A 24544-nucleotide genomic window follows, 5' to 3' on the forward strand; every position below is an offset into this window, starting at 1 on the left:
ATTTCTGATGCGCAGCCACTCTTGGTATTGGATCAGGAAGAGGAGGTAGCAACAAGCGCTACTCAGCAGTCTGACGCCAGTACCCAGATCAGCCCAAGGAGGAGGTTGGTCCCCGGTGTTGCTGCCTACTCTACTTATAGCGGTGGGGAAGGTGACGTTGATGATGACGTGTCTAGTGATGTCACGTGGGTGCCCACAAGAGAGGAAGAGGAGGGGAGTTCAGAGGGAGATATGGACCAGCAGATAGGGAGGAGAAGCAGCAATGACTTACATTGCACAGCAGGGACAAAGCAGACTGCAAATGTATCAGGAGCGAGTCATCGACCATGTACGGTCACATCTGGCGCTCCCAGGACACCGGCACATGGCTCCGCAGTGTGGGCTTTTTTTAACGTGTCCGCTGCTGACAATAGCGTTGCCATCTGCAATCTTTGCAGTCAACGCGTTAGTCGCGGTAAGCCCAATACTCACCTAGGGACGACCGCCTTAAGAAGGCACATGAGCAGCCATCACCGAGCCCAGTGGGAGCAACGGAACACACAAAGCCACACTGCAGGCTCTCACCGTCCAGCCTCGTCTTCTACTTCTCCTTCTCCTCTCTCCTCACAATTGTCCTCCACTCCACCTTCCATCACGCCAAGCTCACATTTTTCTGCAAAAAGGCAGGCTTCCGTGGGCCTAATGTTTGAGCGTAAAAAAATGATGACGCCGGATAACCCTCTTGCCCAACGGTTGGCGGCTGGCTTGTCAGAACTCATAGCCCGCCAACTACTGCCATATAAACTGGTGGACTCGGAGGCCTTTCGCAAATTTGTGGCCATTGGAACACCACAATGGAAGGTCCCAGGAAGGAAGTATTTCTCAGAGAAGGGCATCCCAGAGCTATATGGCCATGTTCAGCGGCAAGTGAATGTATCTCTGGCACACAGTGTCGGTGCCAAGATACATCTGACCACAGACACGTGGTCTAGCAAACACGGGCAGGGAAGGTATATCAGTTTTACTGCCCACTGGGTGAACCTTCTGACGGCCGTCAAGCATGTAACCCGTGGCACCCGTGTAGATTTGGTTTTACCGCCACGGATTGCATGCAGGCCTGACTCTTCTTCTCCTCCTCCTACTCCATCCTCCTCCCTCTCCTCCTCAGCTGCCTCCTCCTTTTCCGCTGCTAGCGTCTCTTCCACTGCACCGCCCAAGCTCCCCAGAACCTATTCCACATGCCAGGTGAGACGTTGCCATGCCGTGCTGCGTCTGTTGTGCCTGGAAGCAAAGAGCCACACTGGCCCGGCACTCCTTTCAGCTTTGCGTTCACAGGCAGATGAGTGGCTAACACCGCTCAATTTGACAGTTGGTAAAGTGGTGTGTGACAACGGTGCCAATCTGCTTAGCGCATTGAAACAGGGCAAAATCACGCACGTGCCGTGCATGGCACACGTCTTAAACTTGGTCGTGCAGCGATTCCTTGTCAAATACCCTGGGGTCCAGGACATCTTGCGGCAGGCAAGGAAAATCTCGGCCCATTTCAGAAGATCTTACACGGCCATGGCTCGCCTTGCTGACATTCAGCGGCGACACCATCTGCCGGTCAGACGTCTTATTTGCGATTGCCCGACGCGATGGAACTCAACCTTCTATATGCTTGATAGGCTGCTCCAGCAGAAACGTGCAGTTAACGTCTACCTGTATGAACTCTGCGAAAGAAACGGTTCTGGGGAGCTGGGTTTTTTTTCACCGCGCCAGTGGCTGCTCATGCGCGACACATGCAGACTTCTGCGGCCATTTGAGGAGATCACCAAACTGGTCAGTCGCAGCCATGGCGCCATCAGTGACATGGTACCTTATGCCTTCTTTCTGGAGCGTGCATTGCGTCGTGTCATTGATCAGGCTGTGGAGGAGCAGGAGCGGGAAGATGAGGAAGTCGCAATGCTGGATGAATTCCCAGGGGGGGCTACTCTATCTGAGACAAGTCAACAACAGGAGTCTGATGAGGAGTCAGAGGAGGATGGTGCCGGGGCGGATGAGCAGGAGCAAGAAGAGCATGCTTTAAACCTTTCTGGGATCCCTGTTGTGCGAGGATGGGGAGAGGAGAATGAAGAGGACGACATTATCCTGGATGATGAGCAGGAGCCAGGCCACCACACCGCTTCCACTTTAGTGCAAATGGGGGCCTTCATGCTCCAGTGTTTTAATAGGGACCCCCGTATAAAAAGCATGAGGGTCAAGGACCAGTACTGGGTGGCAACGTACTTAGACCCCCGGTACAAACACAAAATGGCGGAAATGTTACCGCCGTCGCAGAGGGCTGTCAGAATGCAGCACTTCCAGGCCTTGCTTCGAGAAATGCTGCATTCTGCTTTTGCGTGCGCTGGCAGAGGAGCAATTCCCACTCCCAGAGAAGGATTTGCGGGTACCAATCCAACAGCGCCTGCAAGAAGAGGCCGGTTTGAAGATGTGTTGGTGACTTCGGATATGAGGTCATTCTTTCAGCCGACCCATCGACAGGTGTCATCCGGATCCAGCATCAGGGAACGCCTAGACCGTCAGGTGTCCGACTACATTGGGTTAACGGCCGATGTGGACGCTCTGAGGAGTGATGAACCCCTAGACTACTGGGTGGGCAGGCTTGACCTCTGGCCAGAGCTTGCCCAATTTGCAATCGAACTGTTGGCTTGCCCCTCATCCAGTGTCCTGTCCGAAAGGACGTTCAGCGCAGCAGGGGGGATTGTGACCGATAAGCGTACTCGCCTAGCTCACCACAGTGTTAACTACCTCACATTTCTAAAAATGAATGAGGCATGGATCTCGGAGGAATTCAACACATGTGATCAGTAGACCATGTATATGTCTATAAACAATTTTTGGAATCAAGCACACAGACCTTCTTAATTCATTTGGCTCACTTCCCTGACCCAAAAAAGCACACCGTACTATATGCCCCTACCCTCCTCTTTGAAGAGGTTGAGCGGTGTCATATTTCTACTGGGGCTGCTTATTATGAGGGGTTCCCACCATCCCTGTGCTGTGCTGACTTCCTCCTGGGTGTTCTTATTATGAGGGGCTCCCACCATCCCTGTGCTGTGCTGACTTCCTCCTGGGGGTTCTTATTATGAGGGGATCACACCATCCCTGTGCTGTGCTGACTTCCTCCTGGGGCTGCTTACGGTGCTGCTGTCAGCGCTGTATGTCACGGAGCTGCTGTCAGCGCTGTATGTCACGGAGCTGCTGTCAGCGCTGTATGTCACGGAGCTGCTGTCAGCGCTGTATGTCACGGAGCTGCTGTCAGCGCTGTATGTCACGGAGCTGCTGTCAGCGCTGTATGTCACGGAGCTGCTGTCAGCGCTGTATGTCACGGAGCTGCTGTCAGCGCTGTATGTCACGGAGCTGCTGTCAGCGCTGTATGTCACGGAGCTGCTGTCAGCGCTGTATGTCACGGAGCTGCTGTCAGCGCTGTATGTCACGGAGCTGCTGTCAGCGCTGTATGTCACGGAGCTGCTGTCAGCGCTGTATGTCACGGAGCTGCTGTCAGCGCTGTATGTCACGGAGCTGCTGTCAGCGCTGTATGTCACGGTGCTGATGTCAGTGCTCTGTATTACGGTGCTGCTGTCAGTGCTCTGTATCTCCTGCACCCTCTTGTTTGCCTACCCTGGTCCCTGACCTTCCCTCTCCTCCATTGCCTTCATTAGCTCCATAGTCCTGAATTGTCAGAACAATTTCCCAAATAAAAAAAAAATGCTTGTAGTTATCGATCCCAAATTCACCTCATACATGTATTATGCTATTGTCCAGGTGGTGGGACTACGTGCTACCCCCTAATAATTACCCCGTGGCCGCAAATTCGACCTAAAGGTTTGCGAAATTCGCCTCCCATTGAAGTCAATGGAGCCCGCGGCGAACGGTCGTTTTCGCGAACGTTTGTGTCCGTTCGCGTTTCGCGTTCGCGAAACGTCCCGTCGGAAGTTCGTCCATCACTACTGTGCAGCATTATTATCGTTGTGTGCACAAAAATTCAATAAAGTTTGAAAAACCACTGCATGACACAAAAATGGCAACACCCACCATTTTATTCTCTAGGGCCTCATCTTCAAAAAATATATATAATGTTTGAGGGTTCTAAGTAATTTTCTAGCAGTTAGGACTGAATACATTGTTTCTATGTGTTTATCAGATGATGGGGGATCTAGGTGGAGCCTCCGTACTGCTCTCTCCTTTACAATAAAGTCTCCTCTTACCCGGTGATGTGAGGGGCGGCTGATTGTCCATCATGACGTCCTTGTAGAGATCCTTGTGTCCTTCTAAATACTCCCACTCCTCCATGGAGAAATAGACAGTGACATCCTGACACCTTATAGGAACCTGACACACACAATGATACAGTCACCATCCAGACACATCCCTTGTCTGTTACTGGATAATGTCCCAGAATTCCCAGAATCCTCCTCACCTCTCCTGTCAGCAGCTCCATCATCTTCTTGGTGACTTCTAGAATCTTCTCCATGTTGTGTCTCTCAGGTTTTAGGGAGTCACATGGAGGCACTGTGATGGTCATATGATCACCGGACTTCACAAGAGGAAATCTCTGTATTGGAGAACCAATAGGAACATCATGTTAGAATCCCAGAATCCTCCTCACCTCTCCGGTCAGGTCTGTGTTTTATTAATAGAGATAAGAGTGATGTCATGTGACCTCCCAGAATCCTCCTCACCTCTCCGGTCAGGTCTGTGTTTTATTAATAGAGATAAGAGTGATGTCATGTGACCTCCCAGAATCCTCCTCACCTCTCCGGTCAGGTCTGTGTTTTTATTAATAGAGATAAGAGTGATGTCATGTGACCTCCCAGAATCCTCCTCACCTCTCCGGTCAGGTCTGTGTTTTATTAATAGAGATAAGAGTGATGTCATGTGACCTCCCAGAATCCTCCTCACCTCTCCGGTCAGGTCTGTGTTTTATTAATAGAGATAAGAGTGATGTCATGTGACCTCCCAGAATCCTCCTCACCTCTCTGGTCAGGTCTGTGTTTTATTAATAGAGATAAGAGTGATGTCATGTGACCCCCCAGAATCCTCCTCACCTCTCCGGTCAGGTCTGTGTTTTATTAATAGAGATAAGAGTGATGTCATGTGACCTCCCAGAATCCTCCTCACCTCTCTGGTTAGCAGGTAGATGATCTCCAGGGTGAAGTTTAGTATCTTCTCAGTCATGTGACTCCAGTTCTCCTCCATCCTCATTCGTGTCATAATTTTATATATTCAGGCTTTCTTATGGAGAGATCATTTTGGCAAATTTAAGTAAAAATTATTTGGAGTTTCTTGCAAATAGAAAATAAGATCTTATTACCTCCTCTGCTGCCACTTCCAGCAATGTCTCCTCTCTACTTCCTCCCGACTCACCTCTCACCTGAAACTTCCTGTCTGTATGTGAAATCACTTCCTGTCTTCCATAGAGACTTCCTGTCTGGGTAGACGTGAGATCGCCTTGTGGAGGGGATTATTGGGGAGGAAACCAATGCTTTTTTTCTTGACTTTTGAGAGGGGTTTCCTCTTAAAATCAAGATTTAAGCACTTACGAACCGATTGCCGTCATTATACAGCGGAACTTTGAAGAGGAATATCGTTGTTATGGCAGCAGCTAGCTGCCATAACCCAACCCTGGTATCCTCTTCTTCAGCAGGCGATCTGCTTTCAGATAAAAGTGGTCTTAGTGATAGGGATGGCCGAACGGTTCGCCCGGTGGTCGTTTTGCGGCGAATTTCGGCTGTTCGCCGTCCGCCTGATCAGCGGACTATTGCCGCCGTTCGCCCGGCGGACTTCCGTGTTTACTGTGTAAAAGAACTTTGACCTATGATGACACATCCATCATGGGGTACAGGACAGCCAATTGAGACATTACAGCACATGGACACTTGGACATTCCCCCAAACTTATAAATAGACCCAATCCAGCGGCCATTTTACATTCTTTCTTCTGTCACTATAGGGAGAGGTTGCTGTGTGGTGCAGGGAGAGATTGCAGTGATCCAAATCGCTAGCTATTTGGTACACAAAAGTTCTTTTCAGGACTGGTATAGGTGTTAGGTGTAGTTCACGATATAGGTTTGAGGCACTGCTGTGCTACTGATTGTTGCAGTAGCCTGTCTCTTGTCAGTGTAGAGAGAGGGACAGTACGCTGTGTGCTGCAGGGATAGTCAGTTTAATCATTAGCTGTTACTATTAGGTCCACAAAAGTGCTATTCAAGTTATTGTTCCAGCAGCCTCTGTTTTGTCAGTTTAAATAGGGACAGGCAGGAAGCTGTGTGTGAGGCAGTGAGGGACAGTCAGTTTTAATCAGTAGCTGTTACTATTAGGTCCACAAAGGTTCTTTTCAGGACTGGTATCAGTGGTATGGTAATAGGCTTGTACATGTATAATATTCTTTCTTCCAAATATAGAAAGAATATTATACTTGACTGCTACCCTTCTGCTGCAGTAGTCCTTTATCAGTATAGGGACTGAGGTACAGTCTGCTAATCATTCACAACCTACTTGTTCCACAAAGGTCCTTATAAGGACTGGTAAGGTCTAGGGTGCTACAGTACATAGGGTTGAGTGAGGTACAGTCTGCTATTCCTTAAGGACTGGTATAGGTCCACAATACATATGGTTGAGGTGCACTACTGCTGACCGCTGCCCTATACTGCAGCAGTCCTTTATCAGTATAGGGACTGAGAGTTTTGTCACAGGGTCATTTAAAAAATGACAGGCAGAGGAAGAGGCAGGCCCTTCCGCAGGGGTGGTAGGGGTAGGGCAGGAGCAACAGGCTTGAGCCAAAGTGGGAAGTTGCAGAAGGTGCGTTCACTTACTTTAAAGGACGCACCAGACTTGGTTGAGTGGCTCACTCAGCCTTACTCTTCTGCACCCTCCTCTTCCTCTCGATCTGCACCCTCTTCTTCACTCTCTGCTATGTGCACCCCCAAAGACACTACCACCAACAACACCACCACCACATACCTTCCGCTTGAGTCACAGGAATTATTTTCCGATCCATATCAAGACATTTCTGATGCTCAGACACTCTTGGTATTGGATCAGGAAGAGGAGGTAGCAACAACCGCTACTCAGCAGTCTGACAACAGTACCCAGATCAGCCCAAGGAGGAGGTTGGTCCCTGGTGTTGCTGCCTACTCCGAGATCTCTACTTATAGCGGTGGAGAAGGTGACGTCGATGATGACGTGTCTAGTGATATCACGTGGGTGCCCACAAGAGAGGAAGAGGAGGGGAGTTCAGAGGGAGATATGGACCAGCAGATAAGAAGGAAAAGCAGGAATAACTTACATTGCACAGGAGGGACAAAGCAGACTGCAAATGTATCAGGAGCAAGTCATCGACCGTGAACGGTCACATCTGGCGCTCCCAGGACACCGGCACATGGCTCCGCAGTGTGGGCTTTTTTTAACGTGTCCGCTGCTGACAATAGCGTTGCCATCTGCAATCTTTGCAGTCAACGCAATAGTCGCGGTAAGCCCAACACTCACCTAGGGATGACCGCCTTAAGAAGGCACATGAGCAGCCATCACCGAACCCAGTGAGAGTAACGGAACACACAAAGCCACACTCCAGGCTCTCACTGTCCAGCCTCGTCTTCTACTTCTCCTCTCTCCTCACAATTGTCCTCGACTCCACCTTCCATCTCGCCAAGCTCACGTTTTTCTGCAAAAAGGCAGGCTTCCGTGGGCCTAATGTTCGAGCGTAAAAAAATGATGACGCCGGATAACCCTCTTGCCCAGCGGTTGACGGCTGGCTTGTCAGAACTCATAGCCCGCCAACTACTGCCATAAAAACTGGTGGACTCGGAGGCCTTTCGCAAATTTGTGGCCATTGGAACACCACAATGGAAGGTCCCAGGAAGGAAGTATTTCTCAGAGAAGGGCATCCCAGAGCTATATGGCCATGTTCAGCAGCAAGTGAATGTATCTCTGGCACACAGTGTCAGTGCCAAGATACATCTGACCACAGACACGTGGTCTAGCAAACACGGGCAGGGAAGGTATATCACTTACTACCCACTGGGTGAACCTTCTGACGGCCGTCAAGCATGTAACCCGTGGCACCCGCGTAGATTTGGTTTTACCCCCACGGATTGCATGCAGGCCTGGCTCTTCTTCTCCTCCTCCTACTCCATCCTCCTCCCTCTCCTCCCCAGAACCTATTCGACAAGCCAGGTGAGACGTTGCCATGCCGTGCTGCGTCTGTTGTGCCTGGAAGCCAAGAGCCACACTGGCCCGGCACTCCTTTCAGCTTTGCGTTCACAGGCAGATCAGTGGCTAACACCGCTCAATTTGACAGTTGGTAAAGTGGTGTGTGACAACGGTGCCAATCTGCTTAGCGCATTGAAACAGGGCAAAATTACGCACGTGCCATGCATGGCACACGTCTTAAACTTGGTTGTGCAGCGATTCCTTGTCAAATACCCTGGGGTCCAGGACATCTTGCGGCAGGCAAGGAAAATCTCGGCCCATTTCAGAAGATCTTACACGGCCATGGCTCGCCTTGCTGACATTCAGCGGCGAGACAATCTGCCGGTCAGACGTCTTATTTGCGATTGCCCGATGCGATGGAACTCAACCTTCTATATGCTTGATAGGCTGCTCCAGCAGAAACGTGCAGTTAATGTCTACCTGTATGAACTCTGCGGCAGAACAGGTTCTGGGGAGCTGTTTTTTTTTTCACCGTGCCAGTGGCTGCTCATGCGCGACGCATGCAGACTTCTGCGGCCATTTGAGGAGATCACCAAACTGGTCAGTCGCAGCCATGGCGCCATCAGTGACATGGTACCTTATGCCTTCTTTATGGAGCGTGCATTGCGTCGTGTCATTGCTCAAGCTGTGCAGGAGCGGGAAGATGAGGAAGTCGCAATGCTGGATGAATTCCCAGGGGGGGCTACTCTATCTGAGACAAGTCAACAACAGGAGTCTGAAGAGGAGTCAGAGGAGGATGGTGCCGGGGCGGATGAGGAGGAGCAAGAGCATGCTTTAAACCTTTCTGGGATCCCTGTTGTGCGTGGATGGGGAGAGGAGAATGAAGAGGACGACATTATCCTGGATGATGAGCAGGAGCCAGGCCACCACACCGCTTCCACTTTAGTGCAAGCCCCCGTATAAAAAGCATAAGGATCAAGGACCAGTACTGGGTGGCAACATACTTAGACCCCCGGTACAAACACAAAATGTTACCGCCGTCACAGAGGGCTGTCAGAATGGAGCACTTCCAGGCCTTGCTTCGAGAAATGCTGCATTCTGCTTTTGCGTGCGCTGGCAGAGGAGTAATTCCCACTCCCAGAGAAAGAGTTGCGGGTACCAATCCAACAGCGCCTGCAAGAAGAGGCCGGTTTGAAGATGTGTTGGTGACTTCGGATATGAGGTCATTCTTTCAGCCGACCCATCGACAGGTGTCATCCAGATCCAGCATCAGGGAACGCCTAGACCGTCAGGTGTCCGATGACATCGGGTTAACGGCCGATGTGGACGCTCTGAGGAGTGATGAACCCCTGGACTACTGGGTGGGCAGGCTTGACCTCTGGCCAGAGCTTGCCCAATTTGCAATCAAACTGTTGGCTTGCCCCTCGTCCAGTGTCCTGTCCGAAAGGACGTTCAGTGCAGCAGGGGGGATCGTGACCGATAAGCGTACTCGCCTAGCTCACGACAGTGTTAACTACCTCACATTTCTAAAAATGAGTGAGGCATGGATCTCGGAGGAATTCAACACATGTGACCAGTAGACCATGTATATGTCTATAAACAATTTTTTATTTTTTTAATCGAGCACACAGACCTTCTTTCTTCATTTGGCTCACTTCCTTGTCCAAAAAAAAGCTCACCGTACTATATGCCCGTACCCTCCTGTTTAAAGAGGTTGAGCGGTGTCATATTTCTGCTGGGGCTGCTTATTATGAGGGGCTCCCACCATCCCTGTGCTGACTTCTTCCTGGGGCTGCTTATTATGAGGGGCTCCCACCATCCCTGTGCTATGCTGACATCCTCCTGGGGCTGCTTATTATGAGGGGCTCCCACCATCTCTGTGCTATGCTCATTATGAGGGGCTCCCACCATCCCTGTGCTGACTTCCTCCTGGGGCTGCTTATTATGAGGGGCTCCCACCATCCCTGTGCTGTGCTGACTTCCTCCTGGGGCTGTACCTCTGCTGTGCACATTATGAGGGGCTCCCACCATCCCTGTGCTATGCTCATTATGAGGGGCTCCCACCATCCCTGTGCTGACTTCCTCCTGGGGCTGCTTATTATGAGGGGCTCCCACCATCCCTGTGCTATGCTGACATCCTCCTGGGGCTGCTTATTATGAGGGGCTCCCACCATCCCTGTGCTGTGCTGACTTCCTCCTGGGGCTGTACCTCTGCTGTGCATATTATGAGGGGCTCCCACCCACCCTGAGCTATGCCGACTTTCTCCTGGGGCTGCTTACGCTGCAGGTGTCAGTACTCTCTATCACGGTGCTGCTGTCAGTGCTGTATATCACGGTGCTGGTGTTAGTGCTTTATGTCACGCTGCTGATGTCAGTGCTCTCTATCACAGTGCTGGTGTCAGATCACTCAATCACGGTGCAGGTGTCATTGCTGTATGTCACGCTGCTGATGTCAGTGCTCTCTATCACGGTGCAGGTGTCAGTGCTGTATATCACGGTGCTGGTGTTAGTGCTTTATGTCACGCTGCTGATGTCAGTGCTCTCTATCACGGTGCTGGTGTCAGATCACTCTATCACGGTGCAGGTGTCATTGTTGTATGTCACGCTGCTGATGTCAGTGCTCTCTATCACGGTGCTGGTGTCAGATGACTCTATCATGGTGCTGGTGTCATTGCTGTATGTCACGCTGCTGGTGATCATCTCCTGCACCTACTTCTTTGCCTACCCTGACCTTCCCTCTCCTCCATTGCCTTCATGCGCTCCACAATCCAGAATTGTCACAACAATTTCACATATAAAAAAAGAATGCTTGTAGTTGTCGATCCCAGATTCACCTCATACATGTGTTATGTCATTGGCCATGTGGTGGGACTATGTTTGCACAGCTAGTAATTATTTTGTGGCTGCAAATTTGACCTGTAGGTTTGCAAAGTTCGCCTCCCATTGAAGTCAATGGGGCCCGCCGCGAACGCTACGGTTCGCGAACTATCGGCCACGTTGACGGTCCGCGCTCGCGAAACGTCCCGTCGGAAGTTCGTCCATCACTACTCAGTGATTCGCCACAAGATCACTTTTATCGGGGGGGGGCAGAGAACCCCCCCTCCTGCCATACTACGGTGCCCTTACCGCTTACCAGAGCCGCGATCGCGTCCTCTCCCCTCTGTGGTATGGAGACGAGTGAGGGGAAGATGGCCCCCACCCGGCTCCATACCATTGCACTGCGGAAGCAGTGTCAAAACTTCACTTCCACCCATAGCTCTTAAAGGGACGTTTTTTTTTCAAATTATATATTTTTTTTATTGCATTTTAGTGTAAATATGAGATGTGAGGTCTTTTTGATCTCCCCCATCTCTTGTTTAAGAGGACCTGTCATACTTTTTCTATTACAAGGGATGTTTACATTGACACCATTTTTTTTAAAAGAACAGTGTAAAAAATAAAAAATAAAGAGTAAGATAAATAAGAAAAAAAACATTTTTAAGGTGCCCCATCTCGCCGAGCTCGCATGCAGAAGGGAACGCATACATAAGTCACGCCCACATATGAAAATGGTGTTCAAACCACACATGTGAAGTATCGCCGTGATCAGTAGAGCCAGAGCAATAAGCAACAAAGAGTTTGATACATAGGCTCCCTGACCCCCCCATGTGCCATGTGCAGTCCCTGACCCTGCCATGTTCACAGTCTCTAATCTCCCGTGTGCCATGTCTACAGTCTCTAACCCCCTGTGTGCCATGTCCACAGTCCCTGACTCCCCCCCGTGTTCGCATTCTCTGATCTCCCATGTGCCATGTCTGCAGTCTCTGACCTCCCATGTGCCATGTCTGCAGTCCCTGACCCCCATGTGCCATATCCACAGTCCTTGACCCCCCCCCCCCCCGTGCGCCATGTAGTTTCAAGCTTGGACAGTATAGTGACAGGCTAGGGCAGTAGTCTAGCATCAGTCTAGGGCAGTATAGTGACAGGCTCTGGCATTATAGTGTCAGGCTAGGTCACTATAGTGTCAGGCTAGGGCAGTATAGTGACAGGCTAGGGCAGTATAGTTTCAGGCTAGGGCAGTATAGCGACAGGCTAGGGCAGTATAGTGACAGGCTAGAGCCTTAAACAAAGGCTGCAAGATGCAGCTTTTGAGCCATTTCCTTATAAGCATCGCAGCTGCAGCATGTATACACCCCTGAGCTGCCTCTGCAACTAAAGGAAGCAGTGGTTGGGGGTAGTAAAACCATGACTAAAAAGCAACCTTATATATGAAATAGTTCTAGCATTGCAACCAGTCACAGTGTCTTTGATCACCACCACACCAGTATCCAAAAATGTGATAGGTAATCCGGAAATTAGATGTGTAATGTATGCCCCTAGAAAACCTGTAGGTGCTCATTGGATTTTGGGCCTCTCTCTATGTTTCATAGCAGGTAAGGTTGAATAAAGACACTAGTCCATCAAGTTAAACCTGTGTGGGTGTGTGTGTTCATGTCGATAAACATATCCTTGTATATCCTGTTCACTAAGATGTGGCTAGGCTGTAAAAAAAGTTTCCTACATGTGGTATTGTCATACTCGGGAGGATTAGTAAAATGTGTTGTGAGGTGTAAGTCGAAGTAAAAGTCGATAAACATTTCCCATATCCTTGTATATCCTGTTCACTAATGCCGCGTACACATGATCGAATTGTCCGGCGGATAGTACGCCGGACAATTCGATCGCGTGTGGGCCCCAACGGAGTTTTTCATCGTAAAAGTCCGGCGGACTTAGAAAGTAGTTTTGACACAAAATATGTCTGCCTGACTTGGCTTTCAGCGGACAATCCGTTCATCAGTGTGCTAGTCCGGCGGACTAAGAATGATGCATGCTCTGAAGCAAGTACAAGAAGGAAGCTATTGGCTACTGGCTATTGAACTTCCTTTTTCTAGTCCCGTCGTACGTGCTGTACGTCATCACGTTAGCAATCGCCAGACTTTCGGAGTGTCCGTGTGTGGCCAAGTCCGTTCGTTATAAAGTCCGGCGGATTGTTTGCCGGACCAATTCCGCCAGACAATTTGATCGTGTGTACGCGGCATAAGATGTGGCTAGGCTGTGAAAAAGTCTCCTACATGTGGTATTGTCATACTCGGGCGGAGTAGTAAAATGTGTTGCAAGGTGTAAGTCAAAGTATGCCTATGCTGTGTGTTAGAAATACATGTATCTTATTAACTGACAACTTTGTGCAAAAATAAAAAATAAAAAAATTTTCATTCAGCATTTTCCAAAAACTTCTGGCAAAAAATGAAGTCTTCATGAAGGCTCCTTGAAAGCTGAAGGTGCTCCTTGGATTTTGAGGCCTTCTATGCATCAAAAAGGCAGATTTCAATTTCAATTAACTTACAAAGAATATAATTATTTTTAAATATATATATTTTTTTATTTGTTCCATACAAAAAATAATGTTAATATATCTGCATGGTATGAGGTACATATAAAATGTTCCCTTTAACAATGTCATATTAACCATCTTCAACCAGCCAGTGGCACTCTCCAAGCAATTGCAGCTGCCTGAGAGGGCTGATGACACAAGTACTGCATTGAAACGCTAATGCCGCGTACACACGATCAAACAAGCGGGTGAAAAAGTCTGGCAAACTCAAGTCCGCCAAACAATCCCCCCGTGTGTAGCCTCCAGCATACTTTTTTGACCCGAAAGTACGGCGGATTTAGAATGCCGTGTTGCACTCCAATCTTCCCGCCGGACTCGCATTTCGGCGGACAATCCGGCCGTGTGTATGCAAGTCCGCCGTACTTTTGAAATGAGCGGACTTTTCCCGCCCGGAGAAAAGTCCGCTCATTTCGAGAGGGTCTCCAGGTAGGCGGGGCCCGCGAAGGAGACGTCGCTGGCCCCGCCGCCTGGAATGGACTTAAAGGGGAACCCCATCGCCGAAAAAAATCGGCGTGGGGGTCCCCCCAAGTCAAAAACAGACCCTTGTCCGAGCACGGTACCCGGCCGGCCAGGAAAGGGGGGGCGAGCGAGCGCCCCCCCCTCCTGAGCCGTACCAGGCCACGTGCCCTCAACATGGGGGGGACCTTGGGGAAGGGGGGGCCGCGCGGCCCCCCCACCCCAAAGCACCTTGTCCCCATGTTAATGAGGCCAAGGGCCTCTTCCCGACAACCCTGGCCGTTGGTTGTAGGGGTCTGCGGGCGGGGGGGAGCTTATCGGAATCCGGGAGCCCCCTTTAATAAGGGGGCCCCCGGATACCGGCCCCCCACCCTATGTGAATGAGTATGGGGTACAATGTACCCCTACCCATTCACCTGTAAAATAAAGTACAAAAAAAAAAAAACACAACACACAAGATAAAATAATTTATTGCACAGCTCCGGGGGTCTTCCGTCTTCGGGGGTCTTCTAGCCGGACTCCTCCGCTGTCTTCTTGTAGCTCTTTTACTAGCGGAGGAGCCCGGCATTCTTCTTCGTTGCCGCAGCCTCTTCTTCCGACTTCGGGGGTCTTGTCCCCCTCTTCAGTTCTTCTGCCGGGCCACCGCGCCTTCTTATAGCTCTTTTACAGGCGGTGGCCCGGTCTTTCTATCGCCGCCTTCCGTTCTTCTTCTTCTTCTCCTCCAGGAGATGTTGACTTGACGATCTCTCCGGCCGCAATGCCAGGGACGCGCTGCGCTGCCACTTATATAGGGACAAGGGGCGGTGTCACATGGGTTGATGTCACATGGGTTGGTCACATGGGTTGATGTCACATGGCGACAGTCCCAGCATCCTCCGGGACTGTGACATTGTAAGGGGGCGGGGTCACCATGTGACACCAACCCATGTGACATAAAGCCACGTGACACCGCCCCTTGTCCCTATATAAGTGGCAGCGCAGCGCTTCCCTGGCATTGCGGCCGGAGAGATTGTCGAGTCAACATCTCCTGGAGAAGAAGAAGAACAACGGAAGGCGGCGGCGGTGACAGAAGACCGGGCCACCGCCTGTAAAAGAGCTATAAGAAGGCGCGGTGGCCCGGCAGAAGAACCGAAGAGGGGGACAAGACCCCCGAAGTCAGAAGAAGAGGCCGCGGCGACGAAGAAGAATGCCGGGCTCCTCCGCTAGTAAAAGAGCTACAAGAAGATAGCGGAGGAGTCCGGCGAGAAGACCCCCAAAGACGGAAGACCCCCGGAGCTGTGCAATAAATTATTTTATCTTGTGTGTTGTGTTTTTTTTTGTACTTTATTTTACAGGTGAATGGGTAGGGGTACATTGTACCCAATACTCATTCACATAGGGTGGGGGGCCGGTATCCGGGGGCCCCCTTATTAAAAGGGGGCTCCCGGATTCCGATAAGCCCCCCGCCCGCAGACCCCTACAACCAACGGCCAGGGTTGTCGGGAAGAGGCCCTTGTCCTCATCAACATGGGGACAAGGTGCTTTGGGGTGGGGGGGCCGCGCGGCCCCCCCTTCCCCAAGGCACCCCCCATGTTGAGGGAACGTATGGCTGGTATGGCTCGGGGGGGGGGGCGCTCGCTCGCCCCCCCTTTCCTGGCCGGCCGGGTAGCGTGCTCGGACAAGGGTCTGATGTGGACTTGGGGGGGGACTCCCATGCCGATTTTTTTCAGCGTTGGGGTTCCCCTTTAAGTCCATTCCAGGCGGCGGGGCCAGCGACGTCTCCTTCGCGGGCCCCGCCTACCTGGAGACGCGCTCGGAATGAGCGGACTTTCCTCCGCGTGTGTGGGCGAGTCCGTTCATTTCACAAGTAGGGCGGATAGTACGGCGGACTTAGTACGCCGTATTGGTCCGCTGAAAAAGTGGCGTGTGTGGGCAAGTAGCCCGTTCGGGAAGTCCGCCAGACTAAGTACGTCGGACAAACTGCTACGTGTGTACGCGGCTTAAGTCCTGTCATGTAGGCTGATCTCCTCTGCTTTTCATCCACAAGCAACATCTAGCTCCTCCGTTACCAGTTATTTCCTTTGAAGTCCCTACTGTAGATCAGTCTACAGGAAGGACTCAACCGGCAGCGACAAATCTGTTTCCACCTCCTCAAAGAGTAAACCATATAGAACCTTCTAGACTTTGATGTCTTTAGTGAATTCTGATTTCCTTATAAAGTGTTTCTTCCATGATAAAGATCAGAGGAGCGCTCAGCCACGTGTTTTCTGAGGTGTCTATCAAGGTGAGCTTCTTCCCAGTGTGAGATCTCTGGTGTACGGAAAAACATGATCCATATAGAAGACATTTTCCACACTCAGGACACTAATACACCTCATGGGTGGTGTGGGTTCTCCGATGTTTGGGAAGATGAGATTTCTATGAAAAACATTTCCCGCACTCAGGAGAGGAAAACATATTTTCCCTTGTGCTGCATTTCTGATGATCGATAAGATGGGACTTCTGTAAAAAAAACCTTTCCACAATCAGAAAATGAATATGGCTTCACACCTGTGTGAGATCTTTGATGTCTGATAAAATTGGGCCTGTTAGAAAAACATTTCCCACAATCGAGGCAGGAATACGGCTTCTCCCCTGTGTGAGATCGTTGATGTGCAACAAGATCTGATTTCTGTAAAAAACACTTCCCACACTCGGAGCAGGAATACGGCTTCTCACCCGTGTGCAATCTCTGATGTCTGATAAAATTGGGCCTATTAGAAAAACATTTCCCACACTCGAGGCAGGAATACGGCTTCTCCCCCGTGTGAGATCTTTGATGTGCCACGAGATATGATTTCTGTGAAAAACATTTCCCACACTCGGAGCAGGCATAAGGCTTCTCACCTCTGTGCAATCTCTGATGCCTGGAAAGACAGGACTTCCAGGAAAAACATTTCCCACAATCTTCACAGGAAAACGGCTTCTCCCCGGTGTGAGATCTGTAATGTATGATGAGCTCTGATTTATGAAGAAAATATTTTCCACAGCCAGAACATACATAAGGCTTCTCACCCGTGTGAGATCTCTGATGTACAGAAAGACTTAATTCAGAGCGAAAGCTTCCTCCACATTCAGGACAGGAACATTTCTTCTCTTCCTGAATTCCGGCCCCATCCCCCACAGTACGAGGTTGCTCAGAGTCGGAGGGATTCCATGGTCTATCCACACTGTGAAGTCCACCATCCATAGTGGAGATCATTGTCTTTTCTCCTCCACAATCTCCTGTGATGTCCTCATCTTCCATTCTACATCCTGGAGATAAACTGAGACGATCCTTTGAGGGTTTCTCCATGGCGTGTCCTGGAAAAATATAAAAACATCATCAATAGATATGAGAGGGTTAGTTCACTTCCATCAAGATCCCATCTGGATCAGGTAGATATGAGTGAGGAGATGTTCTCTGTGGAGGTCCCAACCAGCCGGGACTTTTCCCCCCTCTTCAGTCAAAGGTTATTTGGTCCTCCCAGATCACTTCTACATTTACACAGCCTTGTCAGAAGAGCAGGAACCAATGGGGGACTGGGAGGTCCATGCTCTTTACACAACCACAAGCCTAGGCACTGGGTCATGTGATCGTTGATAAACAAGAGGTTAAAACTTCAGACTTGCAGACCCTTTACCATAGACCTAGGCTTCTTGAGATATGCAGCACTGGAGGGAGTTTTCTATGTTAAAACAAAACCTAATACTACCAGGTGAACCCCAGGACGGGTATCAGTACAGGGAGGAGACTATTATCAACATATTTTTGCCTTATTGATATCACTCAGCTCCCGCCCTACTCTGGACCAATCAGTGAGCAGTAACAGAGCAGAGATAAGAGAAGAATATACAGTGGTGTGAAAAAGTGTTTGCCCCCTTCCTCATTTCCTGTTCCTTTGCATGTTTGTCACACTTAAGTGTTTCGGAACATCAAACCAATTTAACCACTTGCTTACTGGGCACTTAAACCCCCCTCAGTCCCAGACCAATTTTCAGCTTTCAGCGCTGATGCACTTTGAGTGACAATTGCGCGGGCATACAACACTGTACCCAAATGAAATTTTTATCATTTTTTTCCCACAAATAGAGCTTTCTTTTGGTGGTATTTAATCACAGCTCGGAGTTTTATTTTTTGCTAAACAAACAAAAAAAGATGCAAAAAAAAAAAAAAAAAAATCATGTTTTAATAGTTTGTTATAAAATTTTGCAAACGGGTCATTTTTCTCCTTCATTGAAGTGCGCTGATTAGGCGGCACTGATAGGCTGCATTGGTGGGCACTGATGGGCTGCATTGGTGGGCACTGATGGGCTGCATTGGTGGGCACTGATAGGCTGCACTGGTGGGCACTGATAGGCATAGTTAAGGCGGCACTAATAGGCACAGATAAGGCGGCACCGATGGGCACAGATAAGGCGGCACTGATGGGCAAAGATGGGCACAGATAAGATGGCACGGATGGGTGGCACGGATGGGTGGCACGGATGGGCACTGATAGGTACCACAGATAGATGGGACTGATGGGCACTGATAGGTGGCACTGATAGGTGGCTCTGATAGGTGGCACTGCTGGGCACTGATGGGCGGCACTGCTGGGCACTGATGGGCGGCACTGCTGGGCACTGATGGGCGGCACTGGGGTGCAGCACCTGAGGCAGATTTTGGGTGGCACTGTGGGTGGCACTGCTGGGTGGCACTGTGGGCACTGCTGGGTGGCACTGTGGGCACTATGGGCACTGCTGGGTGGCACTGACAGGGGGGCACTTACTTTATTTCAGGATGGCACTGCGGGTGGCAGGTGGGCACTGGCAGGGGGCAGGTGTCCTTTTAAATTGCTGGCCGTGATCGGGACTGATGTCCCGAACACGGCCGCCGGCGATCGGCTTTTTTTTTTTCTCCTCGCGCTGTCAGCGCGAGGAGGAATACTAGCCGATTACCGGCTCCGTTTTATCACATGATCAGCTGTCATTGGCTGACAGCTGATCACGTGATAAGGGGTCGGGATCGACCCCTTACACGGATCGGTGATCAGGCGAGTCTCACGGACTCGCCGATCACAGAGCGCGCCGCGCGCGCCCCTCAGGGGGCGCGCAGGCCGCTCGTAACCGGGACTACGTCAATAGACGTAGTCCCGAAAATGTGGGTCCGCGCTATTGCCGTCATTTTGCAATAGCGCGGATCCCAAGTGGTTAAACAATAGTCAAGGACAACACAAGTAAACACAAAATGCAATTTGTAAATGAAGGTGTTTATTATTAAAGGTGAAAAAAAATCCAAACCATCATGGCCCTGTGTGAAAAAGTGATTGCCCCCCTTGTTAAAACATACTTTAACTGTGGTTGTCCACACCTGAGTTCAATTTCTCTAGCCACACCCAGGCCTGATTATTGCCACACCTGTTCACAATCAAGGCATCACTTAAATAGGAGCTGCTTGACACAGTAAGGTCCACCAGAAGATCCTTAAAAGCTACACATCATGCCGAGACCCAAAGAAATTCAGGAACAATTGAGAAAGAAAGTAATTGAGATTTATCAGTCTGGAAAGGGTTTTAAAGCCATTTCCACAGCTTTGGGAATCCAGCGAACCACAGTGAGAGCCATTATCCACAAATGGCGAAGACATGGAACAGTGGTGAACCTTCCCAGGAGTGGCCGGCCGCCCAAAAGTACCCCAAGAGTGCAGCGACGACTCATCCAAGAGGTCACAAAAGACCCCACAACAACGTCCAAGGAACTGCAGGCCTCACTTGCCTCAGTTAAGGTCAGCGTTCATGCCTCCACCATCAGGAAAAGACTGGGCAAAAATGGCCTGCATGGCAGAGTTCCAAGGAGAAAACCACTGCTGAGCAAAAAGAACATCAAAGCTCGTCTCAATTTCTCCACAACACATCTTGATGATCCCCAAGACTTTTGGGACAACATTCTGTGGACCGATGAGACAAAAGTGGAACTCTTTGGAAGGTGTGTGTCCAAGTATATCTGGCGTAGAAGGAACACTGCATTTCATAAAAAGAACATTATACCAACAGTAAAATATGGTGGTGGTAGTGTGATGGTCTGGGGCTGTTTTGCTGCTTCAGGACCTGGAAGACTTGCCGTGATAAAAGGAACTATGAATTCTGCTGTCTACCAAGAGATCCTGAAGGAGAATGTCCGACCATCTGTTCGTGTACTCAAGCTGAAACGAACTTGGGTTCTGCAGCAGGACAATGATCCTAAACACACCAGCAAGTCCACCACCGAATGGCTGAAGAAAAACAAAATGAAGACTTTGGAGTGGCCTAGCCAAAGTCCTGACCTGAATCCTATTGAGATGTTGTGGTATGACCTTAAAAAGGCCGTTCATGCTCGAAAACCCTCTAATGTAACTGAATTAGGACAATTCTGCAAAGATGAGTGGGCCAAAATTCCTCCAGGACGCTGTAAAAGCCTCATTTCACGTTATCGCAAACGCTTGGTTGCAGTTGTTGCTGCTAAGGGTAGCCCAACCAGTTATTAGGTTTAGGGGGCAATCACTTTTTCACACAGGGCCATGATGGTTTGGATTTTTTTTCACCTTTAATAATAAACACCTTCATTTACAAATTGCATTTTGTGTTTACTTGTGTTGTCCTTGACTATTGTTTAAATTGGTTTGATGTTCCGAAACACTTAAGTGTGACAAACATGCAAAGGAACAGGAAATGAGGAAGGGGGCAAACACTTTTTCACATCACTGTATGATAGGTCACCTGTGCTGATCTCTGTAGGAGTGTCCTCCTCTATGAATGTCCTCGTCATTCCAGCCTCCTCCGTATATTGCTGATCATCCCTCACATACGTCTCTTCTACTTCACCCTCAACTTTCATGTTCATCAGATCTTCACCCTAAACCAACAGAATGGCAGAAAATAACATCTGTAACATAGAAGTATTTATGATGTGAGATCACATAGAAAAACTGAGTTAGACTTACCGGTGACAACCCCGGTGAGAGTGTAGCTCCACCTTCTTCTCAGGAAACACATGCCCACTTTAAAAACACCTCCTCTTCCCCCATGGCTTCAGTTATTGTGGCCTTCCGACACTGGAAAACAAAGCACAGAAAGCACACCACCATGGTAGAACTTAATACATTTACTAAGCATAACCTAGGGAGGGAAGTAACGGTTGTCCTGAAAGGCTCTTAGAAATACCGTTACCGGTAAGTCTAACTCAGTTTTTCTCAAATCGCCTTTCAGGACAACCCCGGAGAGGATAACCGAGAAACTTACCCTAGGGCGGGACTACTGCCTGCAGTACCTTCCTGCCGAAGGCCTGATCTGCCGCAGACAGTAGATCTAACCGGTAGTGCCAGAGAAATGTCGAATAACTGGACCAAGTGGCAGCCTTGCAGATTTGTTCAGGCGTTGCACCAGCCCTTTCAGCCCAGGAAACTGCCGTGGATCTAGTAGAGTGCGCAGCAATACCTAAGGGAGGTATTTCTCCTTTTGCTTTATAAGCTTCTGCTATAGCCAGCTTAAGCCACCTACCCAGCGTACTCTTAGAAGCTTTCTCCCCCTTGCGTGATCCAGAAAATATCACAAAAAGGGCGTTTGATCTTCTAAAGTCTTTAGTCATCTTCAGAAACTGCAATAGGCATCTTCTCACATCCAATGTGTGGAAAACTTCCTCTCCTGCATTAGCTGGGGTTGCAGAGAATGTAGGTAACACTATTTCCTGCGATCGATGAAAAGCTGAGGATACTTTCGGTAGGAATGCTGGATCGGTCCTCAGTACTACTCTGTCCGGATAAACTCTAAGGAAGGGTTCTGCAATAGCTAGGGCTTGGAGCTCGCTGACCCTCCTGGCCGAGGTGATGGCCACCAAAAAGATTGTTTTTAAAACCACCTTCTGTAAAGAAGCTTCTTGTAAGGGTTCAAACGGTGCTTCAGAGAGACCCTGTAAAAAACTGTAGACAAATCCCAACTGGGAAAGTCTTTAAGGGCTACTGGTCTACTTCGAGCGAGAGCCCTAAAAAAATCTAGAAATTAAAGTCTCTTTAGATAACGTCTTTTCAAAGAAAACTAATAAGGCTGCCACCTGAGTCTTCAGGGTACTGGCTGCTAGACCCTTCTCCATTCCTTCATGGAGAAACTCCAAGACGGACACCGTGCTCTTGACCTTGAGCTCTCTAGAACTACACCAGGAGTTGAACTTCTTCCAGACCTTCATGTAAATTGCCTGAGTGACTGCTTTCCTGCTAGACAGCAGGGTCTTTACTACTTTATCTGAGAGCCCTTTGGCTTTTAAGAGGTCCTCCTCAGAAACCAGGCGGTTAGCTGTAGAAGTTCCACCTTTGGATGATTTACTGTCCCCTGGGATAACAAATCTTTTCTGGGTGGTAACCTCCATGGGGGCTTCGAGGCCAGGTTTCGAAGACCCGCGAACCAAGGTCTTTTTGGCCAAAAAGGAGTGACTAGTATTAAGTCCATCCTTTCTTCTCTGAATTTCCTCAGCACTAGTGGAATTAGAGGAAAGGGGGGAAAGGCGTAGCACAGCTGGTAGTGCCAGGGGTGAGCAAATGCATCCAGCCCTATTGCTGCATCTCCTCGGTGAAGAGAAAAGAATCTGTCCACCTTTGAGTTCTGCTGGTTAGCAAAAAGGTCTACCTGTGGAACCCCCCAAGCCTCGGAAATCATCAGGAACACCTCCTGATTCAGGCTCCATTCTGCCTCTAGCAATTTCTGCCTGCTTAGGAGGTCCGCAAACAAATTCTGAGAGCCCTTCAGATGCACCGCGGATAGTGAGGCCGTGTTCTGCTCTGCCCAGGCTAACAACAGATTGGCCAACTCAATCAAGCTCCTGCTCCTGGTTCCCCCTTGCTTCATTATGTAGGTAACCGCTGTTGTGTTGTCTGACAACACCTGGACATGGTGACCTCTCAAATTCTGCTGAAAGGCCACCAAACCCAGAAAGATCGCCTTCAACTCCCTCCAGTTGGATGATCTTCGAGCTTCCTGCTTGGACCAGACCCCCTGAGATGTCTGACCATCCAGATGGGCCCCCCAGCCCCAGGCACTTGTGTCTGTTAGTCGCTTGTCCATGGGAAAAGTCCACGCCAGACCCCTTGAGAGGTTTGCCTGGTCTCTCCACCACCAAAGAGCCCTTTTTGTCCTTGACGAGATTCTTAACTGTTTTTCCAAAGGATCCTGATAGGACCAGCTTGACAGAACCTCCCTCTGAAGGGGTCTGGAATGGAACCTGGCCCACTGAACAGCCGGGATTGCTGCTGCCGTAAGCAGGCCCAGAACTGCCATAGCCGTCCTGACCGAGACTGTCTGGTTGCTCTGTATCCGCTGTACAGCTAGCTGCAACTTTTCCTGCTTTTCCAGCGGCAGGAAAACTTTCTGGAGAATTGAGTTTATCGTATACCCCAGAAATTTCATTTGAGGGGATCAGGTTTGACTTCTCTAGATTTAGAAGCCACCCCAGGCCCTCGAGGTGAGACTGGGCCATCTGGAGATTGACTAGGACCTGCTCCCTGGAGTCCGCGAAAAACAAAAAGGTCGAAGGACGACTGAAATCCCCTTTAACTTCAGGGGCTCCAGAGCCTCAGCCATAATCTTTGTAAAGACCCTGGGAGAGGACGAGAGTCCGAATGGCAGAGCCCTGAATTGGAGGTGCCACACCGAACTCCCCACATTCAATGCCAGGCGCAGGAACTGCTGCGATGCCTGATGAATGGGTATATGAAGGTAGGCATCCCTTAGATCCAGGGATGCCATGAAACATTCTGGGGTCAACAACTTTGTGATGGAAAAAAATTGTATCCATCCTGAAATGCTTGTACCGAATAAACCCATTCAGAACTTTCAGATTCAGGATTAAACGGTACTTCCCTGAGGGTTTTTTCACCAGAAAAATATGAGAGTAAAAACCCCTGCCCTGCTGGTTTACTGGGACTTGAATTAGAACCTCTTGCTGTATCAGCTCCTGTAATCAAAGCTTCATTGCAGAGGCCTTCTCCTGATCCCTTGGCAATGTTGTCATATAAAACCTGCTCGGGGGTGGTTCTGAAAATTCCAACCTGTACCCCTGATCGTCACGAACAGATTTGGAGACAGCCTGTCCCATTGTTCGCGAAAAGCTGACAGTCTCCCACCCACTGGGGAGAGATTGTCACTTGCTCTTGGGGGTCTGCTCTGGAGGAGATCTAAAGAGGACTCGACCCCTGCCTATGCCCTTCTGCGAACCCCATCTGCTCTTGCGATCCTGGCCTTTTTTATGGGACTGCTGAAAAGCACGAAAATTATTTTTGGTAACCTGCTTTTTCTTAGCTGGTAAAGCCTTCTTTTTCTCTCGGCTGTCCTATCCAACACTGACTCTAAATCGGGGCCGAAGAGCAAGTCACCTGAGAAGGGCAGACCACACAGTTTGACCTTAGAGGCCGTGCCTCCAGACCATGTTTTCAGCCAAACTGCTCTCCTGGCTGAATTTACAAGAGCCGAGGACCTGGCGGCCAGTTTGACCGATTCTGCTGATG

The 24544-nt window shown here is 49.7% G+C and overlaps 2 protein-coding genes and 1 pseudogene across 2 annotated transcripts in view; all 3 read right to left on the bottom strand.

Moving 5' to 3' along the window:
- The window catches only part of LOC143956099 (uncharacterized), a 184932-nt gene that overhangs the window by 156603 nt on the left and 3785 nt on the right, over positions 1-24544 (bottom strand). The gene's annotated exons all lie outside the window — the stretch shown is intronic.
- On the bottom strand, positions 4026-6416 carry LOC143956066 (oocyte zinc finger protein XlCOF7.2-like). The gene is made up of 2 exons (XM_077466193.1): positions 4442-6416; positions 4026-4353 (listed from the first exon to the last, which is right to left on the bottom strand). The coding sequence occupies exons 1-2, from the start codon at positions 4544-4546 to the stop codon at positions 4162-4164; spliced, it is 297 nt and encodes a 98-aa protein (XP_077322319.1). The 5' UTR covers positions 4547-6416; the 3' UTR covers positions 4026-4161.
- On the bottom strand, positions 15796-17503 carry LOC143955822 (uncharacterized; annotated as a pseudogene).

Source organism: Lithobates pipiens, unplaced genomic scaffold (genome assembly GCF_037356315.1).
Source record: "Lithobates pipiens isolate NorthernLeopardFrog02 unplaced genomic scaffold, aLitPip1_a1.2 Scaffold_35, whole genome shotgun sequence".
NCBI lineage: Eukaryota > Metazoa > Chordata > Amphibia > Anura > Ranidae > Lithobates > Lithobates pipiens.